The sequence below is a fragment of the Hibiscus syriacus genome, unplaced genomic scaffold (assembly GCF_006381635.1).
Source record: "Hibiscus syriacus cultivar Baekdansim isolate YM2019G1 unplaced genomic scaffold, ASM638163v2 tig00110819_pilon, whole genome shotgun sequence".
NCBI lineage: Eukaryota > Viridiplantae > Streptophyta > Magnoliopsida > Malvales > Malvaceae > Hibiscus > Hibiscus syriacus.
In genome coordinates, this window is record NW_024062875.1 from 1,916,317 (window position 1) to 1,936,550 (window position 20,234).

The 20,234-nt window shown below is 35.1% G+C and overlaps 1 protein-coding gene and 1 pseudogene across 2 annotated transcripts; both read right to left on the bottom strand.

Moving 5' to 3' along the window:
• Positions 1–9,306: 9,306 nt before the first annotated feature.
• LOC120142183 (scarecrow-like protein 34) lies at positions 9,307–12,204 on the bottom strand. 2 transcript variants are annotated; one of them, XM_039156924.1, is made up of 2 exons: positions 12,112–12,204; positions 9,307–11,815 (listed from the first exon to the last, which is right to left on the bottom strand). In XM_039156924.1, exon 2 carries the CDS (start codon positions 11,796–11,798, stop codon positions 9,570–9,572), a length of 2,229 nt encoding a protein of 742 aa, XP_039012855.1. In that variant the 5' UTR covers positions 11,799–11,815; positions 12,112–12,204; the 3' UTR covers positions 9,307–9,569. The 2 variants fall into 2 exon arrangements, with proteins under 2 accessions (XP_039012855.1, XP_039012856.1); XM_039156925.1 differs by lacking the exon at positions 12,112–12,204 and adding an exon at positions 11,851–11,861.
• A 1,580-nt stretch (positions 12,205–13,784) lies between these two features.
• Positions 13,785–17,993, bottom strand: LOC120142128 (annotated as a pseudogene).
• Positions 17,994–20,234: the final 2,241 nt, after the last annotated feature.

Sequence of the window (20,234 nt, forward strand, 5' to 3'; positions counted from 1 at the left end):
AAGACTTGATTTGTTTTAATCTATTAAAAAAAGATCTAATGTAAATATGAACAAAATAAAAGAAAACTAAATATGATATTTTTATTTGATTATATTTAAAAATATTACACTGTAATTCTATCATTTTGAAATTATATCTTTATTTGACATATTAAAAAAATATTGTATTTTTTGTATGAATAGATTTGAAAATATTAATTTTTATTATACTATATTTTAAATTTTTGTCGATAATTGAATATTAAATTTGTTTATCTTTACTATTTGTAATTAGTAACCGACACTGTTAACTATTTAAATTCATATTTTTTTACTCTAACGAATTAATGTTAGTATGAAATAAAATTGATATTTTAAAAGAAATTCGAATCAACATATTAATAAAAAAAATGTAACCATATGAACTATTTTGAAATTAAAATAGAGATATTAGATTATGTTAAACTAAAATTAAGCGTGGAATTATAAAATTAAGCAAAATTAGAAGAGTAAAATGAGAAATGAAGAAATAATAAATGGTTGCTTAATGCGCAAGACAACCTGACTAAGTGGGAAGGTTGACATGGTGATGATGGTGGGACAGGGTGATAACGACCCAATCCCCCCTTTTCATGTTTGGTTGAAAAATCAATGAATTTACTTTTACCTCCCACTTGCGGAGAACTCTCGTGGTTGTACCTGTTTGGTTTCTGATATTTTCTCCAGAAAATTCATTTTATTATTGATCATTCATCCTTGTTCACCAATCATCTCAAACCACATGTTCCCTTGTCTTTATTCGGGATCTTGGCTTGGGATCCTTTATTCCTTTACACTTTTAAAAGCTGTTTTATCACTAAAGCCTACTCAAACCCGTTTAACATTGTTTTCCAAAACCCCTTTTTAAGTTAAAATCATTATATTTCACCATCATATGTTAATAAAATTATACTCGATTTAAAAAATATTTTTTTTATTCAATTTGGTATTAAAATTTTTAATTTGACTCGATTCGACTCAAGTTTATAAATTTGAATCGGTTATAAAATAAAATTTGAACAATTCAACGTTAAATTTAATTTAATGTGTTAGAGAAAAAATAAAAAAAAATGTATACTCAGTATTTTTTAAGAAAATAATATTGAAATTTTAGACACTGTTTTTAAATTTAGATAAAAACTGAAACAACTCAACTCAAATCGAATCAAATCATTTTTAAAAAAAAAATTATATTTATAAACTATGATTCGTTTACTCGAATAACTCAAATATTTTTACTCGATTCAGCTTGATCAATCGAGTACTCATCCCCAATATCAATCTTTTATATAAAAATTATTTTCAAATTTTAGTTTAAATACCTATATTTAATTTATTAACTGGTTAATTTAAATTGAATAATACATAGATTTATTATAAGAATATTCATTCCAACTCAATTTACTCTATCCACAACGTTAAGATTTAAACTTATATCCTTAAAAAATTGAGATCTTATCTCTCTAAACTAACTAATTATTGATTTAAAGTGTATATATTTTTATACAATTATTAAAAATTTAATTGTGTTAATAAAAATATTTTTCTATTTCACCACATTTTTAAATTAATATATTTTATAACATTAAATATTTTTAATTATAGCATCACATCTAAAATAATTACTTCCTCTTTCCTATAAAAAAAATGTCTCTTATTGACTTTTTAAGTCAATTTTTTAAACTTTGACCATAGTTATTTTAAATAATTAAATTAAAAAAATATTGGATATATATTTTTACAATAATAAATTTTAAATAATAATTAGTTAAAGTTTAAAAAATTTACCAAGAAAACCAATAATAGACATATTTTATAGGACAAAGGAAATATTTTTCTTTTCCAAAAAAATCATATTTTAACAACGATACTAAATACTTAAATTCTAAATCAACCGCATTTTCTAGAATCAATACTAAACTAACCGTTAATCGTTAGGTGCCCAACCTTATTCGGCAAGATCCGTATACCAATTAATTGCAAAAGTTGAGATTTAATTTGATTAATTTATACAATTATATTCTATAAAAAAATTACACAATTATATTAAGATGAGATACACATGAACGTATAAATTGGGCCTATCATACTTTAACAACCGGGGACCAATGTGGCTGATTTAAAGCAAGGTGTGCCTAGAAAAAACATCCATAATTGTAAATGAACAGTCGTGAATAGGAATAGATTCTTGGCAATTTTCCCAATAAATCACCGGTGATCGGTATATTTATCGATCTAACACCGGTCAAATTATATTTTCTAATCTAACACCCGTAGCAGTAAAGCGTGTCCCCTGAACCGTGTTATACGCTGATTTGACGCCACGTGGGTATAACGCGCCCCCTGCCCCGCGATATTCGGTGATCTGGCGCCACGTGGGTATAGCGCACCCCCTGATCCGCACTATGCCTGGGTATCTGACACATGGGGTATAGCGCGGTGCAGGGGGCGCGCTATACCCCTAAATACATGTCTCCATCCTCCCTATAAATACCCCCATCCTCAATCACTTTTATCAAATCAAATTCTCTCAATTTCTCTAAATTTCTCTTAAATACTCTATCTTTTTAATGTATATTTTATAATATTTTTACTATTATGTATTTATTTTATTTAATATTTTACTAATATAATTCTTTTGCAGATATATAATGGAAGGCAGTCTACTTCGCTCGGATGGAAATCATATATCTCTACACTTTGCTGATACGGTAACATTTTAACGTTTTAATTTAATTTAAATTATTAGTAATATTTAGTTGATTTATTTAATGCATGATTATTAGATTAAGAATTAAATATCTCGACACTTTGCTGATACGGTAACATTTTAACGTTTTAATTTAATTTAAATTATTAATAATAATTAGTTGATTTATTTAATTCATGGTTATTATATTAAGAATTAAATATCTCGACACTTTGCTGATACGGTAACATTTTAACGTTTTAATTTAATTTAAATTATTAGTAATAATTAGTTGATTTATTTAATGCATGATTATTAGAATAAGAATTAATTTTTGTAATTATTTATTTTTAGGAGAAAGACCGTGTATTAGATCATTTTATTAGGAATCTTAAGTTAGTGATACCCAATTGTGTCTTGTTGTATTTAGTAGAGGCTGGATTCAGTTACATAGGTAGATATCAGGGTCACTGTAAGATAGAGCCAGACCTGATTTCTGCCTTAGTAGAGCGGTGGAGGCCGGAGACCCACATATTCCATCTTCCGTGCGAAGAGTGCACGATCACGCTTAAGGATATTTTTATGCACCTGGGGCTTCCGGTGGATGGAGATGTGATATCGGTGATAGCTTCCGGTTCTTGGACTACTTTGTGTCGGGATAGTCTAGGACGTGTCCCGGAAAATTTTATCGGAGGTAGGATACCGTTAAATTGGTTAGATGCCAATTTTCGGGAGTTGAGCGCAGACGCCTCTGAGGATGAGGTTAAGATGTATGCACGGGCATGCATACTGCAATTGATAAGAGGGTTGTGATGCCGGACAAATCGCGCAACCTAGTTCACTGCATGTGGTTGCGACATCTTAGCGACTTTCGTCTCGCCGGATCATTCAGTTGGGGCTCGGCAATTTTGGCTTTGCTGTACAGGGAGATGTGTGGAGCCACTGACTACAGACGTAATGCTATCGGCGGATGTCTTCTGCTACTACAGTATTGGGCATGTTATCGATTGCCCTTTTTATGTCCTGTTGTGAATAACCCATTCGTATTTCTACTAATTCTGAGGTAATTATAAAACTGATTTTGTATATTAATAATTTTATATAGCGTATAACAATTTTTTTCCTTGAATAGGTGGTCTACTGATAGGAAAAATCATCAGGAGCTACCTGATGATTTAGAAAAAATTAGGGTGCTAATTGATCAGAAGGTTGGCACACAGGTATGAATTTTAATGTATAAAAATCGATTTTAGATTATAGTTATATAACTATAGATTATAGTTATATAGTAGGTATACGGGATCCACAAAATGGTTATAGTATTGACGTGTATGCGAGCAAGCTGCTATCACATGAGAGCATGGGTACTTCAGAGCTTGAAAAAACCGGCAGTCGCACGTTTTGTCCCTTAGATTTACTCTTAACGACACAGCTTCAATCCCTTGAAGAGGTCGCGGCAACTATGTGACACGAAACATTTCATACCTTCTTGAGAAGCTTGTTACGGACATTCCATTTGATGCAATAATTTTTTTTTTGTAGATCTGCAACTAATCTAGGGTGATAGACATGACCACCTTGCATTCAGGTTTGAGCTTGTCCCCCGAGCTTCGCAAAAAGCGCCCCAAAATAAAAATATGTAGTTTTTACTAAAGCCGCTACAGGTAAGTGACGTGCACCCTTTAAGGTTGAATTGATTGCCTCATCCAAGTTGGTCGTCATGTGTCCATATCGATATCCACCATCATATGCGTTCGTCCACATTTATTTATCGATGAGGCTGATGTAATCGTATCCTTCCTCGTTCTTCGCCCGCAAATCTTGAAGCATTGATTCAAACGTTTGAGGAAGTAGTTCGTAGCCTGATCAAAAAATGTATAACTTACTAACTTGTTTTCTTTGCAAAATTAAAATGATCAAAAAATGTATAACTTACTAATTTGCTTTCACTTACCCATGCGCACAATTAATTGACGCTCATCATTATTCTTGTACCTTCCATGATAGTTCGCAGCAATGTGTCGGAGACAATACCTATGTTGGACAAAGGGTGGTTGCCACATTGGACCCAAAGACTCCATTGTTGCTTTGATCCCAACTCTGTGATCTGAAATGACACATATTTTTTCCCCTCGTGATAACATGTGCACGTAAATTTCGGAGGAAAAAAGCCCAATAATTTGTATCTTCTCATTTGACAAGAGCAAAAGCAACTGGAAGAATGTTGCGATTGCCATCTTGGACAACTGCCAATAATAAAACTTGCTTGTATTTTCCATACAAGAAAGTCCCGTCGATCTGGACCATAGGCTTACAGTATTTGGCAGCATTAACGCACTGTGGGTAACTCCAAAAAACCCGGTAGAATTGACATCGATCGCGAAGAACTCGATCATTATGGTATGCATAGGAGGTTTCGAAGTCCACAATTGTCCCAGGATTCAACGTCCGCACCAGCCTAAACCAACCTGGAAGTTCATTGTAAGATGCATCCCATTCGCCATGAAGTTTGACAATGACATTTTGTTTTGCCAACCAAGCTTTTTTATAGGAGACGGTGTACTCATACTGCGATTGTATAGCTGAAATCAACACTGCAACATCTATATGAGAGCTTGCTTTTACCATAGGAATGATGGCTTGGCATATCACTTCAGAGTCCAAGTTGGGATGATCTTGGTTGACCCCTACAGCACAACATGTGTGAGGACCGTTGTATAATGTTAGTTCCCATATGTTGTTTTTCCTCTTCATTTTCGATACGCGAACCATCCAATTGCATCCGTTTTCGCGTCGGACACAGTAGTATACATATTTTTCGGTCATCGATCGATTGACTCTGGACTGAACAGAATTACGGATATTGTAATTTTTGATAGCCATCATCGCTTATTCTTTGCTTGAAAACTCCATGCCTAAAGATAGGTCACCGTTATTTATTGATGAGTAATATCCATAGTCACCAAGATGAGGCATATCCACAAATTCTGGCCCATACATTGCATCATAATCAGCTTCATACATGTGTTCAGGATGGTCAGTTTGTGCCACATTTCCTGAAACTTCATCATCATCGGAGTTGAATTGTGGTGATTCTGGGTGAATGAATAGTCTAGTCTCAGCACCATCCGCACCAGGCTCACGAAGCGGTTCTTCTGGTGGAGATTATGGTTCCTTCATGCTCTCCACATTTAGGTCGAAGAACCTACTATTTGCACGCCTTCCCCTTGAACTAGAAGGCATATCGACATTGAGATCGAAAAAGCTCGCAGTCGAATGCCTCCCCATGGAGCTTGAAGCCATCGTGTCAAATGGAAACTGCACAGATGGTTGCGTCGATGACATCTCCATATGGTCAAAGAAATTTGCAGATGAATGCCTTCCCCTTGAACTGGACGCGGAGTTGTCATACAGATTGTTCGTGGACCTACCTCGGTACATATCGTAAGGAGTTGCGGATGAATGTCTCCCCATTATGGCATTAAAATCATTACATATTACTGTAGTCGGGCTGTCAACTTGATCAACTTGTTCAGCCAGACCATAGTGTGAGCTTAAAGATTGACCCCGAACAACACGCACTTGAACAAAATGTGCATACATCTCAATAGCGGCGTCTGAATAATTACTTTGAGCTTCAACCATCATTTGAACATCATCATTGTTCGAAAGTTCGAACGCTGTATAAGTTAATGGCAACAATGATGTTGGAAATCTGTACTGCAACGACGACATTCTTCTGTTACTTCCAACATGAATCTTCCTCGAAATCTTCATTATCAGCTCCTCAAGAGTTATGTTTATCTTGAATGATATTTTAACATGCTCATTTGATACGAAAACAACGCCGTTTTCATATTCTCAAATTTCACCATTATAATAAACAATAGCTGAAAGTCGCGCCATTCTTTGAGTTTAAAAGTGCGGCAATATTATATCTGCAAAAAAATAACTTAAACAAACATGATTAAATAAATTATATATGAACGAAAATATAACACAATTTTTTTACACATCAACGTAAATAATTTAAATAATATAATTTTATATTATTACCTGCACCGTAAAACTATTTCGACGTATGCTCCCGCTTTTCAATTTTACAAACATAAAAATTAATTAAAAATAATTAGTATAATATTTTTTCAAATAATGATAATAAACAATAAGTATAATTAAAAAATTATAACAAAATTACCTTATAACGAAAAATCGCACGAACTTCTAAATCAAATATAAGAAGATTGTCAGAATTATTACTCGTTGACGGAATTGTTGTATTAATTTATAAGAGATGAGAGATGTGAGGAGAGATGCGAGGTATTTATAAACATATAAGGCGCGGTATCTGCACCGCGTTATATGTAATTATTATATAGCGCAGATCAGGGACAGCGTTAAATATAATTTTGGTACGGCGTATAGTGCGGCCCCTGATCCGCGCTATACCCCTACGTGGCGTATAGCGCGGATCAGGAGGCGCGCTATACCCACGTGGCGCCAGATCAGCGTATAGCGCGGTTCAGGGGGCGCGCTTTACTGCTACCGGTGTTAGATCGGTAAATATACCAATCACAGGTGATTTTTGGAGAAAATCGCCTAGATTCTTGTTGCAAATAGAAGTTAGATATCTCGATTCAGATATTAACTAAAAAAACTTTCACATTTTTTTATTAATCTAAAAGTGATTATAAGTATTTTTAATTATTTGATAATGAATACTCAATCACCCTTGTAGTTGTTGGTACTTGAACCCATAATCTCTAAGAACAACAACGATTCTTTTATCCACTGAGATAAATTAGAATAAACAATAATCCAAACTAGTCCCATTTTTGGAATGCTTTTAACATTAATTTTAAATGGTCTAAACCTGGAGTAATCTCAATCTCAAATTGTATGAAATTGAGCCTCAATTTTTTTAAAAAAATTGAATCTTAACTAATTTAAATTAAAAGTCGGTCTAAATTTTAAATAATTATGAGTTAAAAGATCAACTCTCGTTGGTAAATTGATTAAGTAATTATGGATAGAACTATTTAAATTATGGGATATGAACTCAATAAGAGTATAAAATTTAAATTTTCTTAACTATGAATTCATTAAGTTTGTCTCATTAAAACCACCAAACCTAAGAGATATGTACTTATTACGAGCAAAATATAGATCCTTTCACGTCAGTAAATTGATTAAGACATTCTTACCGTGATCACTCAAAACTCAATATATGAATCCATTAAGAGCAAAAATTCGTCATTATGAATGTACATTGTTTACCATAACGATAGATAAAAATATAGACAATGAGTCTATCTATGACTTTATTTGGCCATATGTAACTTAAAGGAGAATTTGTAAATATATAACATAAGAAAAATGAAAGATGTAAAAAAACTTTTATCGTTTACTGTAAAAAATGTTGACAGTACGTATCAATTTGAAAACAATTGAAAAGATGATGATTTCTGAAAGCATAGGTTCAAAAAGGAAAAGAAAATTGGATTCGGGGTCAATTCAGTAGACCTGGTTTGTTTGATTCAACAGTGAATCTGATTCACTGTTATTGAAGTTTGAAAATTCCCCAATTATTTTAAGAAAACACCATAATAATGCATTTGGACAGACTGAAAGAAATTAAATTTGTTGTTTATAGCCTCCGAGCAAAGAAAATGAAGAGGTCATACAGTCCAAGCATTTGACGGGTTTTGTTGGTGTCAAATCCCATTTTAATATTCAAATAAAATAATATTATCCGAATGTAGCCCAGATTCATCCCATCCCACCTCAACTGCAACTTTTCTTTATTATTGTAATATTCCATTACTTTTACAATCTTCTTATATTTTGCTTTTAAACATTAATATAATAACTAGGCTGTCTACTAGACGTTTCCTTTTATTTTGTTATGAACTTACAAATAATTCTTCCTTTACATTTTCTATTGTTTTGACAATATTTTTTTGTTATTTTAATAGGAGATTTAAATTGCGATTGCGACTGTGTTTCTGGTCACGTTGTGTTTATTGTGATTGTGGATATAATAGATGTTATTGTAGTCATTGCGGATATCCCGGTCGTAATTTTTTTTTAAAAGAGTTGATTTTTTAAAAATAAAAAAATATATTTTAAACATTAAATAACGAAATAATAGTGAAATAACGGTCTGCTATTGCCGCGATTGTATTGGCCGCTATCTACTAAATTGCAGCTACAATCCACCGCTATTGGTGTGATCCCACTTCGCACAGCTATTTTTCGCGATAGTGATTTTGAACACCGCCGTAACCGCGATATAACGACAGCTATTTGAATTCCTAATTTTTATTATTTTGATAATTTTTTTAAGTATTTTGTTATCCTTTGCAACAATAGTTATTTTGTTAATATTTGAAATGATTATACTAACATTTAATATAATATAGTAATTTTGATAACATTTTGTTAATCGTATATGGCAACAAGTTCTGGTATAATATGTTCACCTCCCATTGAATCATCAACTAACGGATTCATTGTGTACTGTTTTGACCTGCAACAGGCTGAAATGAAGCAGAAAACAACGCTTTTGTTTCCCAATCACGGCAAAATGGAGACCAAAAAACCATGCAACAGTCGATGAACATGAAGTAGCAAGAAAAAGGTTTTCTACAAAATTTCACTTTCATGGATTAATATTTTGAACTAATGCAGTACACTACAAAAAGCTGAGATGTCCCCCATGGACGACGGATCACCCCACTAACAGGGAAAACAAATTATGTGTGTGAAATGGTGTTAGCTTCCCCCATAGTTTGAAACTATCCTTTCCAAAGGAATGTCTTGGTCACGATCTCAGTTGTAGCCGATATTCCGGTCCATGCTCCTATGCAGGTACCCAACACGAAGAACCATAAAGAAGCCTGCCCTTCCATCCCTGCAACATCCAGTTGTTGTCTTCATCGATTACGAAATCTTTGTGGTAGCAAGCCTCCAGCTTATCCCTGACTAACTTCATCAGTTCTTGCTCCAACGGAAGCGGCTTGAATCCTGCTCTGATCGTACGAATCTGCCATTGCTTGTATGTTTCTGGCCTCTGAACCCTTGCCGAGCCCTCACATGCTATAACGTTCATTGCTTCCCGCCCATAAAACTCCCTCTCAAACATCAACCTACCTGGATCCTCACGCGGTAACGTGTTTTCGAATACATCAAATATTGCAGACATATGGAATAGAGCCTCCTTGAACCTAGTAACAAAGAAGGGAGCATTGTAAGCTCCATTTACTATGTTGTGAACAAAAATATCTGGGTTCATTTTCCTGATCAATTTTAACACGGCATCCCTTGGACAGTCCACCTCGGCAGTCTCATCAAGTAGATTCTGAAACCGGAAATGAGAATTCACGGCAAGCAACTCATTGCGATTGATTTTCATGTCCTCAATCCGGATGGCTTCCCAGTTTTCAACTGCTATCGGATTGTACTCAAATGGAACTCCAAAACGCTCACAATACTTTGCCAAGCGACGACCTGTCTCTTCAATTCTTTCTGCTGGGCGGAAACCACGTTGGGGAATCTCTATTCCGGTTATGCGTAGCTTAGGAGGCCCACCAGGTCTCTTTGAGAGATGCTGGATGAGAATGGGCCATTGGAAACCATACAGAATACCAAAATCTATAATATGAAGGACACTTGCTTTCTGAGACACACGGTAAATCGTTTTGTTTGCAAAGACAATTGCTAGCTTCGTAAACGGACAAGCGCAAAGGTAAGCTTTATAAGCTTTCAAGATATCAGCAGCTGTTGTCTTCTTGGAAGCTAGAGAAGCAAAACAATTGTGAACTAGAGCTCCACTCCCATCCAACCGTGCCTCAAGGCCATCTGCAAAAAAATAGGCCAACCTCTGAGTTCCATCACCATGAGGAGAAGAGTGCTCTTTAATCTGCTTTAGCAGTTCACCTGTTGTCCTACGATCATCAGCAGAAACAGCCTGTGCACAAAGAATCAGAAGAGTCCTCAAATCCACCGATTCTTTCTTATTCCCCGTTTTCTTAGAACGAATTTTTCCAACACTAGATCCATTCAACTGATCTTTCTGCTGCAACGAATTGGTTTCTCCGTGCTTCACAGTTCCATTGGTATCACACATAGCGTTTCCTTCAGTACAAAGTAACACCTTATCAAATACTTCAGACAAATCACTCTCTTCTATATAAGTTGCTGATTGCTTGGTGCTCCTCTCGTCTTCCAATTCCCAATCGTCCCGATCATGATTCTTCCTACCCGCCAACTCATCAGAAGAACTCTCCCTCTCATCCTTCTCCACCTTGACTACAACTTTCTGTACATTCCCCCTTTTCCCAATGGGAAATGTGTTGCTCTCTAGGTCAATAACTAGTTGTTCATTACTAGGGATGAACTTACTGGCTTCCTCAAACCCTCTCTGGAACTGCAACATAGATTCCTTATCACTAAAGATATTCTTAAGAAGAAGCTCGCTAACCGAAGATTCCATCATCCCATTACCAATGTTACTCAAGCTAGTAGTTGAGTTTACAGAAAAATGTGAACCAGGTTCTCCAACTTCACCAACACCACGATGATCGACATAATAACTAGACTCACTGCCGGTGCCAACACCAGTATACAAATGACCATTACTACCATAAAGGTTACTATTAGGACTCTCCATTAGAGTATTCGAATGATATTGCTCACCGATGACTTCATATAAGGATTTCTCGGTGTCTTCGAGAGCCAAATAGTCATTAAACATATGAGGCTTGTCTTCCATGTTTTCTTCCATAAGTATCTGGCTTATGTATTTGAGAACTGGATCGGTTGAGTCACTGTCATTAGGAGGTGAGTAAGACTCCCCAACTGGACTCCAGCTCGAGGAAGCTGAAAAAGTGCTACCATCTGAACTTGTAATGGATGGAACAAAGATACCAGGGTCGGGTTCAGGAGGAATAGTAGGAGGAACATACATGTTCATAAAGTTAAGATCTGGAGATGGGATATCAAATTGAAATCCATTGTGGAATGCATAGTCTTCAACTTTGAAACCGTTGATGTAATCAAAGGTTTCAGTGGAATTCGGATTCATGGCCATCTAAAAATCCCAAATTTCTACAACCCGAAAGGAAAAAAAGAAAATCAAACACTTAAAAAGCCAACGGAATCCAACATATACTACAGAGCCAAAAAAGGCTTGCAATTTGATAAAATCAAAGGAGAAAGCTTAAAGGATATCTTTAGACTATACCCTTTAAAGATTCAAGCTTGCTGAGATTTAAACAAATATGACCACAACAAATCATACAGAAAAACAAATGAATCGTACAAAAGGGAAGCAAGTACAGGAAGAGAAAGACCCAAATCAACAAAAGTGGAGAAGAAGCAAGGAGAAACAACAGTTAACGTACCTTAAAGAGAGAGACGGAGACAGCCTGAGAGGAATAAGAGGAAGGGAAAAGGCGTGGGGATAAAGATGAAGAGGTGGTGTTGAATAATAAATAGAAGAAGAGAGGTTTGACCCGTGAGGCCAAAGGAAAAAAAAAGGGAGGAACTTTCCCGGAAGAGATTGGAGAAAGTGAGAAACATATACCGAGGAGACAATGGGGACCCTGTTATCAACATGTTATCTCAACTGTATCCATCTTTTCTGGGTTCATGGAATGTGTTCAACTTTCGGATAATTGCTGCAACTATTTGCTTTACGAGATATTAATTATTTTGTTTAATAAAATTTATTCAGTATTCATAGCGAAGAAAAAGGCCTTTGGATTTTTCTGTAGAAGTTGACTGAAAACTGTGGCGGTTTAGCTATACAAATTCTTTTTGGATGCATATATCATTTGATTGAATGGTCAACATATAGCAACTTTACATGTCAACCTGCGATGGGGCCATAACCACACGCGTTCACCTTTCTATTAGCTCATGTATGTATGTATTCCATCACAGGTATTTCACTATAATGATTTGCTTGGAAAGCAAGGCTTTTCCTTCGTTTCCAGAACGTCAAATCTTTCACTCTATTTTATCAAACTTGAGAAACAAGAATCTCCAACATGTGAAAATAACAGAGGAAACAAAAATAATTTTAAAATGAGCGTTTTGTTTGTTTCCAGAAAAAAGGAAAAGAAATATTGTATTTTATACATTATGCTTCAAATTAAAAATGATAAAGTAGGCAAAAGAGAGGTCAAACTAGATTAGTGTCTTCCTACATACTTTATTTGATTGCAGATATATTTTAATATGCTATCCACTTTAAAATATCTTCTTAATTTAATTTGTTTGTAAAAACTACCGTAAATTGAAAGTATTAAAACTGATTATCACAATAATAATGATAGATAAATAATGTAATTGAAACCATTTTGTAAGCATGCATGGTCTTTTCAGTCTCTTGTTAATATTTTTTTTCCATTTATATTTAATTTATTGATCGACTTTCGTTATCTAATTTATTATTGGTTAAATTCTAGTTCTATTCTACTGCTCTCTATAGTCTCGAGGGGCAATTAAAATAAAGTATAAGTTTAACTAATATAAAATATTTTAATAATGTTTATACTTTATCCACACCATTACAGGGTTGCTTTTTCAAATCCCTCTTAGATCTAATTAAATCCAAATATAATGATTCGAACAACCAACCTAAATAGAGAAATAAATTCATACTCCTCAGTATTCATTAGGTCAAACTACAGATTTCTTCTTAATTATTAGATAATTATCAAACTTATACATAAACTTTTGACTTGATATAACTATACATATGAAATTTTTATTGTTGTTTAAATATACGCATGAAACTTTTATTCTGATTCAATTATATATATTAGAAAACAAATGCATTTCTTTTTTTTATACTAGATTAATATAGTTATTTGTATTTGTAAAACGTAATGAAAAATAATGTTACAATGATAAATGTGATAACAATTTATAAAAATTGAATTAAATTTCATGTGTACTATTGTATAATTAAACCCTTTGTTTCAACCGATAATCAATATAAGAAAAATAAAGATACCTTAATTGTACCAAAACAAAATTGAATCATGAAGGTCCTAATGTTTTCATGTTAAGCAATGTAATTTAGCAAGCTCTTATTTCCACCAATAGCATTTTACAAAAGGGTCATGCCTCTGTATCCACTGTAGGAGAAGAATCAGTGCTAGAGCAGATTAAATATTACATATTTCTTGCTTGTCATATTTTTCTTTTCTTTTTTTTTGTCTTCCAAATAATCACAATAAAATTACAAGAACATGATAAATAATAATCTTAGACAATCCTTCCCTGAAAACCCACCATCAACCCAAGTTTTTTTCATCACCATCACATCTGCTACTAGTTCTCATTGTTGAGTTATAAAGGAGAAGGCAGCTCTCTGGCTGATGGTACTGCAGCTTCAGTTGCTGCTTGGCTTGCTGCTGGGACCAGTAGGCGTGTGCTGTTAACACCCTGTCCAGGAGCTCCTGGGGCACCGGCTCTTCCCGCCTTTGCTGCGGCAATATCCTTGCTGTATGAACGAGTGTTTTCCACTTATCCTGCACAATTCCAGAATAAAGACCACCACCACATGTGATAATGCTTTCACAAAATACCAAAAGCAGCGGAAAGGTCCCGAGCAAATGTATTAAAGACAGATGTGGATATATCAGCAGGTGCAGAGTTTTTACTTACCTTCAAATCCACGTAAGTCCGATGCTTCGCATTATCAAAAGCTCTTAATTTAACATCGCACCACCTGCAGAATAATAGAGCCATTAGAAACAAGACCATGCTGAGGAAAGGTAAAGGTCAGCGAACAAGGGGGAACAGACCACAGGCTGAAGTCCTTCCCAGCATAAGGGGGATATCTGGTATGATAACCATGTAATTATGCTAACAGTTCTAAGCATCTGAAAAGATCCTCATAGTTTCTTCAGTAGGTTCAAAGCATACCTTCTGGTTCCAAGTTTATCGACAGCCTGGACCAGAGCTTCAACTTCAGCAACAGAGAAAGGTTGACGAATTCTACGTTGCACAACTTCAGATTGTTTTGATTTCCTATGATCTGGAACCACATCTAGTGCCCCCACACTCATCGCTGGTACAACTACAACGGCTTTAGAATCAGTTGTTATTTTGTCAAATGACATGTCAGTAGGTAAGGGTGCAGAATCATGATCGCTTTCAACAAATTTGCCCAAATTAGGCATATGATGGTCGGGCGAGGGATCATGAGTAACACAATTAACTAAACCAAGAGTTGCTGGATACCTGGCAACAAACAGTATTACATCATAAATTGAATCTGCAGAGTCACAAAGTATCATTGGTATTTAACATGATGGACCAAGGGACACTATCATGCAACAATGTTCAATGACTAACAACAAACTTCATGCATGTATCCATGCAGACTTGAGAAAGAAAAAAAACGCTGTTACCAGACAAAAACTCAGCCTCTAATAAGAAATTATTCTTCTTCTTTTTGTTTAGAAATAGAAACAACAAAATGAGACCAGATTTTAAACCATTATCCATGTATAGATATCTGCTAGGCTTGTGAAACTATTTTGTTACCTAGCAAGAGGTAGAGGTGTGTCACATGGAAGAATTATTGGAGAACCTCCAGTACATAGCGATGGAAAGTTTGCGAAGTGTTGGGCTCCAGACTAAAACCCAGTGCGTCTATCTGGTTATCACAAGATATCCCCGTCTGCAGAAGAGTTTTATTGTCATCTCTAACCTTCTTTCTTTGAAAAAGTACACCAATGCGCAATCCACCTCCAAGTTCAGCTGTCACTGCCTCCATTACAGTCCTCTACATTAAAACAGTTTCATGTCATTATCATTAGAAAGAAGTCCAATGAACAAGCAACAATTAGACCAGTCACTATAATAACAATTTACGACAGACACTATCGAAGTATCCATCTTACTTTGAAGCAAGATGTTGTGCCTGGAAGGACAAATAAACCTTCGCAACTAATTCTTCAAGGTCGAAATGTAGCGACGTGCAGTAAAAGAAATCCAAAGATAGCTCCATCGGCCAGCACAAAATGACCAAACAGTTTTACCACAATGACATGGGTGGTCAGTAATCATTACCTTCAATGAACCAACAGTTGCAGATTCTGGAATTTCAACAAACAATTCTGGCACCCTGAAAGATTTGATCCTAAACTTCACTGAGTAAAAGGAAAGATAGTTTGATGTAAGAACCTCTTTGAATGTTAAGCACCAAATAAGTGAAAAAGAGTACATATGAATCACACCAGCAAAGGGTCTCATACCGTGAGAATCCATAGAGTGGAATGATTTTCGTTGGTCTGGTAATGAAGGTGATTCTCCAGTGACTGATAAAGATTTAGAATCGGTTAGAAAAGTTACTGCTGTTTGCTTCAAGGACCAAGAAAATAATGTAATGGAAAATAAGTACGGAAATCACCTCCACGCGTCTTTGGATATACACCTGAAACATTTCCATTGATGCTCTTCTCAGGTGAATCTGAAATTCCCTCACTGCTGATTCCTCCATCTGAATTTGATATTGAGCTATAGTGTAAGAACTTGCGTTTTTTGAAAGGGTAGTTCCGTTCAGATCTTAATCGCTTGTAAGCACTGCTATCGCAGCAAGCAGATTTCGAATTCAATATCCCATTCAATGGTACCAAACAATTTACTCAAAGTTGGGACGATTTTAACTTCAAGAAGCAACATACCAGAATTGGATAAAGTCTCCTCCTTCACTCTCAGATCTAATTTTGAGTATTTAGAAGCCAGTGTTTTCTTTATTCTTTGGTCTCCGATATGTGGAGTTGGCCTAAATGACTTTTTTTATGGGGCCAGGGTAAGTACAACCTGAAGAATTTTCGTCGTCATCTCTACTAACTACATTTACATCATCCCGCTTTGCCGGTAAAGAACTAAGGAAATTATTGAACCCGCGTGAATGTATCTTACCACTACTGTCTGAACTAACTAGAACCGGAAGTTTACCATCCAAGACTACTGGATCCTCTAAGGGGCACGTATCAGCCACTTCTCTTATAGAAACCTTATCAGTTCTATCCAGCTCCTCATGTGTCGGCCCTTTATTTTCAGATTCTAGTTTAATACAACCGCCTGATCTCCAACATAAAGGCGGGACTTGTCTGTACCATACAAGGCAAACTTCCCGTTTCATTCTTGATTTGTGTATTCATCAACTTCAGAACATTCAATCTTTCTGAACAACTGGAAGTTGTTATGACAGAGGTAAATCGAAAACGGGCGTCATTTTTAAGGCTTGGTGATTCCCTGGAACTATAGTTTAGTTCATTAGTTTGCGAGACAAGTTGAGAAACCACGAATTCCCTATCAGTACAGTCTTGATTGCAAGTTTCTAGCTTCAATGATTGATTTCCATCTCTTCTTTCTTCTTTTACAGTATTCTTTTCAACTGCAGACAGATCATCGGCAGTCGATGTATTACTAGATGCAGGAGTACTTTCTTTATCTAGTAATAACTTTCCAGCTACGGTGGCCAGCAAGTCAAAAGCACTTGTTTGGTTGTCTTCAACTCTTTCTAAATGGAACCCTTTTCTATAAAATAGTAAGATAAGTAACTTAAAAGTGATCAATGCTTTTGCAAAATGAGATCGAAGAAACGTAAACACGAAAAACCATCATGGTAAAATACGTTACCCTGACTGATCTGGTTGCTCGCGGAGTAGCAGACACCTTATGACCGTTGAACCCATAGTCTATCCTCTTTTGCAACACCGTGTCTCAAAGATCATAGCATAAAGAACACATCATATGCAGTTCACCGGCACTTTTGAATTAATTAATTCCAAGAGCCACATGTATTTCATCTCAACTAAGCTTAGAACCTAATAAGAGACGAATGTGAGGGTTAATCCGAAATGATATATATTGTCATTTAAGAAATAAAATGAAATTTCAAGGTATGATATGAGAATGAAAGAACATAATTTTTTCCTTCTCAAAACAAAACGCTCAACCCTCTATAACCAATAGCAAGATATTACAGATGAAAACATCTATATACCAAAAGCCACTATATTTGGATGCACAGCCACTCATCCAAAACAATCAAAACCAGAAGCCGTGCTTATGATTTTCAAGCTTTTACTGGTTATCTTCAAATTTCACATAAGAATTTAGGCCACCAACAGAGGATTTTCTCACAATTGTGAGTAATCTCAGAAGCAAATGATCTGATGAGAAATGGAAAATCCATACCACCATCAACCCTGACCTCCAATGAAAAAAATGGTTTTCTATGAAACTTCTCCATTCAAGGAAGGATGGAAACATACATATATATACATTGAATTCTCTTTTCAAAACATCAAACTTCTTCGAAATTCAAAACAATGACCTGGAGAAGAAATCAAAGAGTAATAAGCAAATTAAACTTAAACAGAAGAACCCTTAAACCACATGAAAAACCCTGACACAAGGAACCAATCCCAAATATTCAGGCATCTATGGGATAAATTTTGAGTAGTTTAGAAAATTTTCTTCCATGAAGATCTAACATCCCGAAGAAAAGATCCATCCGGAAAACCCCAAAAAGGAAAAAATTATAAACAACTTATAAAAAAGAGAAAGAAAGAATATGTGACCATCTCCTCGGATTTTCCAGCAAATTGCCTCCAAAATCCCAGATCGAATACGTTATAACACAAACTATCGACAAACAAGTGAATTCAACGTCAAAAAGTGGCAAACTTGAAGAAATTTTCAACAAAAACTGAAAACAGAGAAAAAGGAAGTATAGGCACTTGATTATAACGCGAGGTCATTGAAAATTTTCGTACTTGGATTATAAATTAGCACTTCAATCAAAATTTTGTTCCACTTTCTATCCGTTTTCCGGCAACCAAACATTTGAACCACAGAAAACCCATGAAAAAGATCAAATTTTTCGGTGAATTCGCAAAGCAAAATGAGCAGAAAATTCGATTTTCTGACCTCTAAACAACGAAATGATTGATCAATATACGAAATGACCGCATAAAGAAACTAAGAAATTCGAAAATTTTCTTCACAGGAGGAAAAAGAAGACAATCCTTTGTTCCATTATTTTTATCCCATTACCTTCCCGACAAAACAAAAGTGGAAATCTTTTTTAATGTGTTATCCAAACAAAAACCATTTGGGAGTTGGGATTTTCTCACAAAATACAAAATTTCATTTTCTTGTCCTAAAAGAAAATATATAATTATTTTCCATTGGATCGCCAAAACCCTCTGAAAACTACCCAGCTTTGGGCTTAAACCTCCCAGTGCTTATAACATTGACCCTGGTTACCGGACGTATCGGTAGTTAGCATAAACTCCACTGGTTATGACCGGTAAGAAGAACCGCATAAGACTAGTTCTTTGTTAAGGGGTGACCCATCCTCTGATCTTATAACACGTGGATCCAGCTTCAATCCTACGACTATAAGACAGTTTCAGGATCGAGAAAAACGTTGGGTCACAAAGAGAGTGACTTTATTTTAGTCTTTGTGTTTCTTTCTTAAAATTTGTTGAAGTTGTTGAAAGACAAGCATTTTCCGTGCATTGAATGCACCGAATAATTAGTCAAAAATATGGGCACCGAAAAAATGAGCTGATTTTTGTTGATTTTTTGTAATAGGGATAATCTTAATTTTAGTCATTATAATTTAGGGTATTTATAAATTAGTCTTTAAGCTTCAACTATAAATACCATATCTTATTTAGCTTCAAAATCATCTCAAAGCATTCTAGCTTTCTTCCAATACTAGAGAGTTTCTTGAGAGTTGTTTTCTCCTTTTTATCAAAAGAGAATTATAATTGTTTTCTCCTTGGTCGATCGGGAGAAGTTGTAATTCCTAATTTCTCATAGTGAAATTCTTCTACCGTTGCCCGTAGTTTTTACCCTATATTATTTAGGGGTTTTCCACGTAAAATTTGTGTCATCTTTTATCTTCATTTTTATTTTCTCAAATTATCAGTTGCGATTTTGCTCTATCCGATAGCTGTCTTTCGCAACAATTGGTATCCGAACTAGGTTTGAGTGTGTAATATCTGCTTATTGTCTTTGTGGTTGCCACCAAAAGGTGGATCATTCAACATAAGAAAGTAAGAAGGTATTACCCATTCTTTGAAGGTTCTAGAGAACTATTCACGATAGTGAAATAGTGAGAGCTATCTGTAATAGAAGTTATGGCAACGAAATTTGATATTGAAAAAATCAATGGGAGAAATTTCTCATTGTGAAAATTGAAGATGAAGGCTATCCTGAGGAAAGACGGTTGTCTAGTAGCTTTCAGTGAAAGGCCGATAGATTTCACAAATGACAACAAATGGATTAAAATGGCTGGGAATGCTATGGCAAACTTTCATCTAGCATTAGCAGATGAAGTATTGTCAAGCATCGAGGAGAAGAAGACAACTAAGGAGATATGAGATCATCTTACCAAACTGTAGGAGGCCACATTGCTGCACAATAAAATTTTCCTTAAGAGAAAATTGTACACTCTCCGTATGCCAGAATCTACTTCAGT

Coding starts and splice junctions, on each gene's coding strand:
- LOC120142183 (XM_039156924.1), bottom strand. CDS start 11,798: ATGGCCATGAATCCGAATTCCACTGAAACCTTTGATTACATCAACGGT.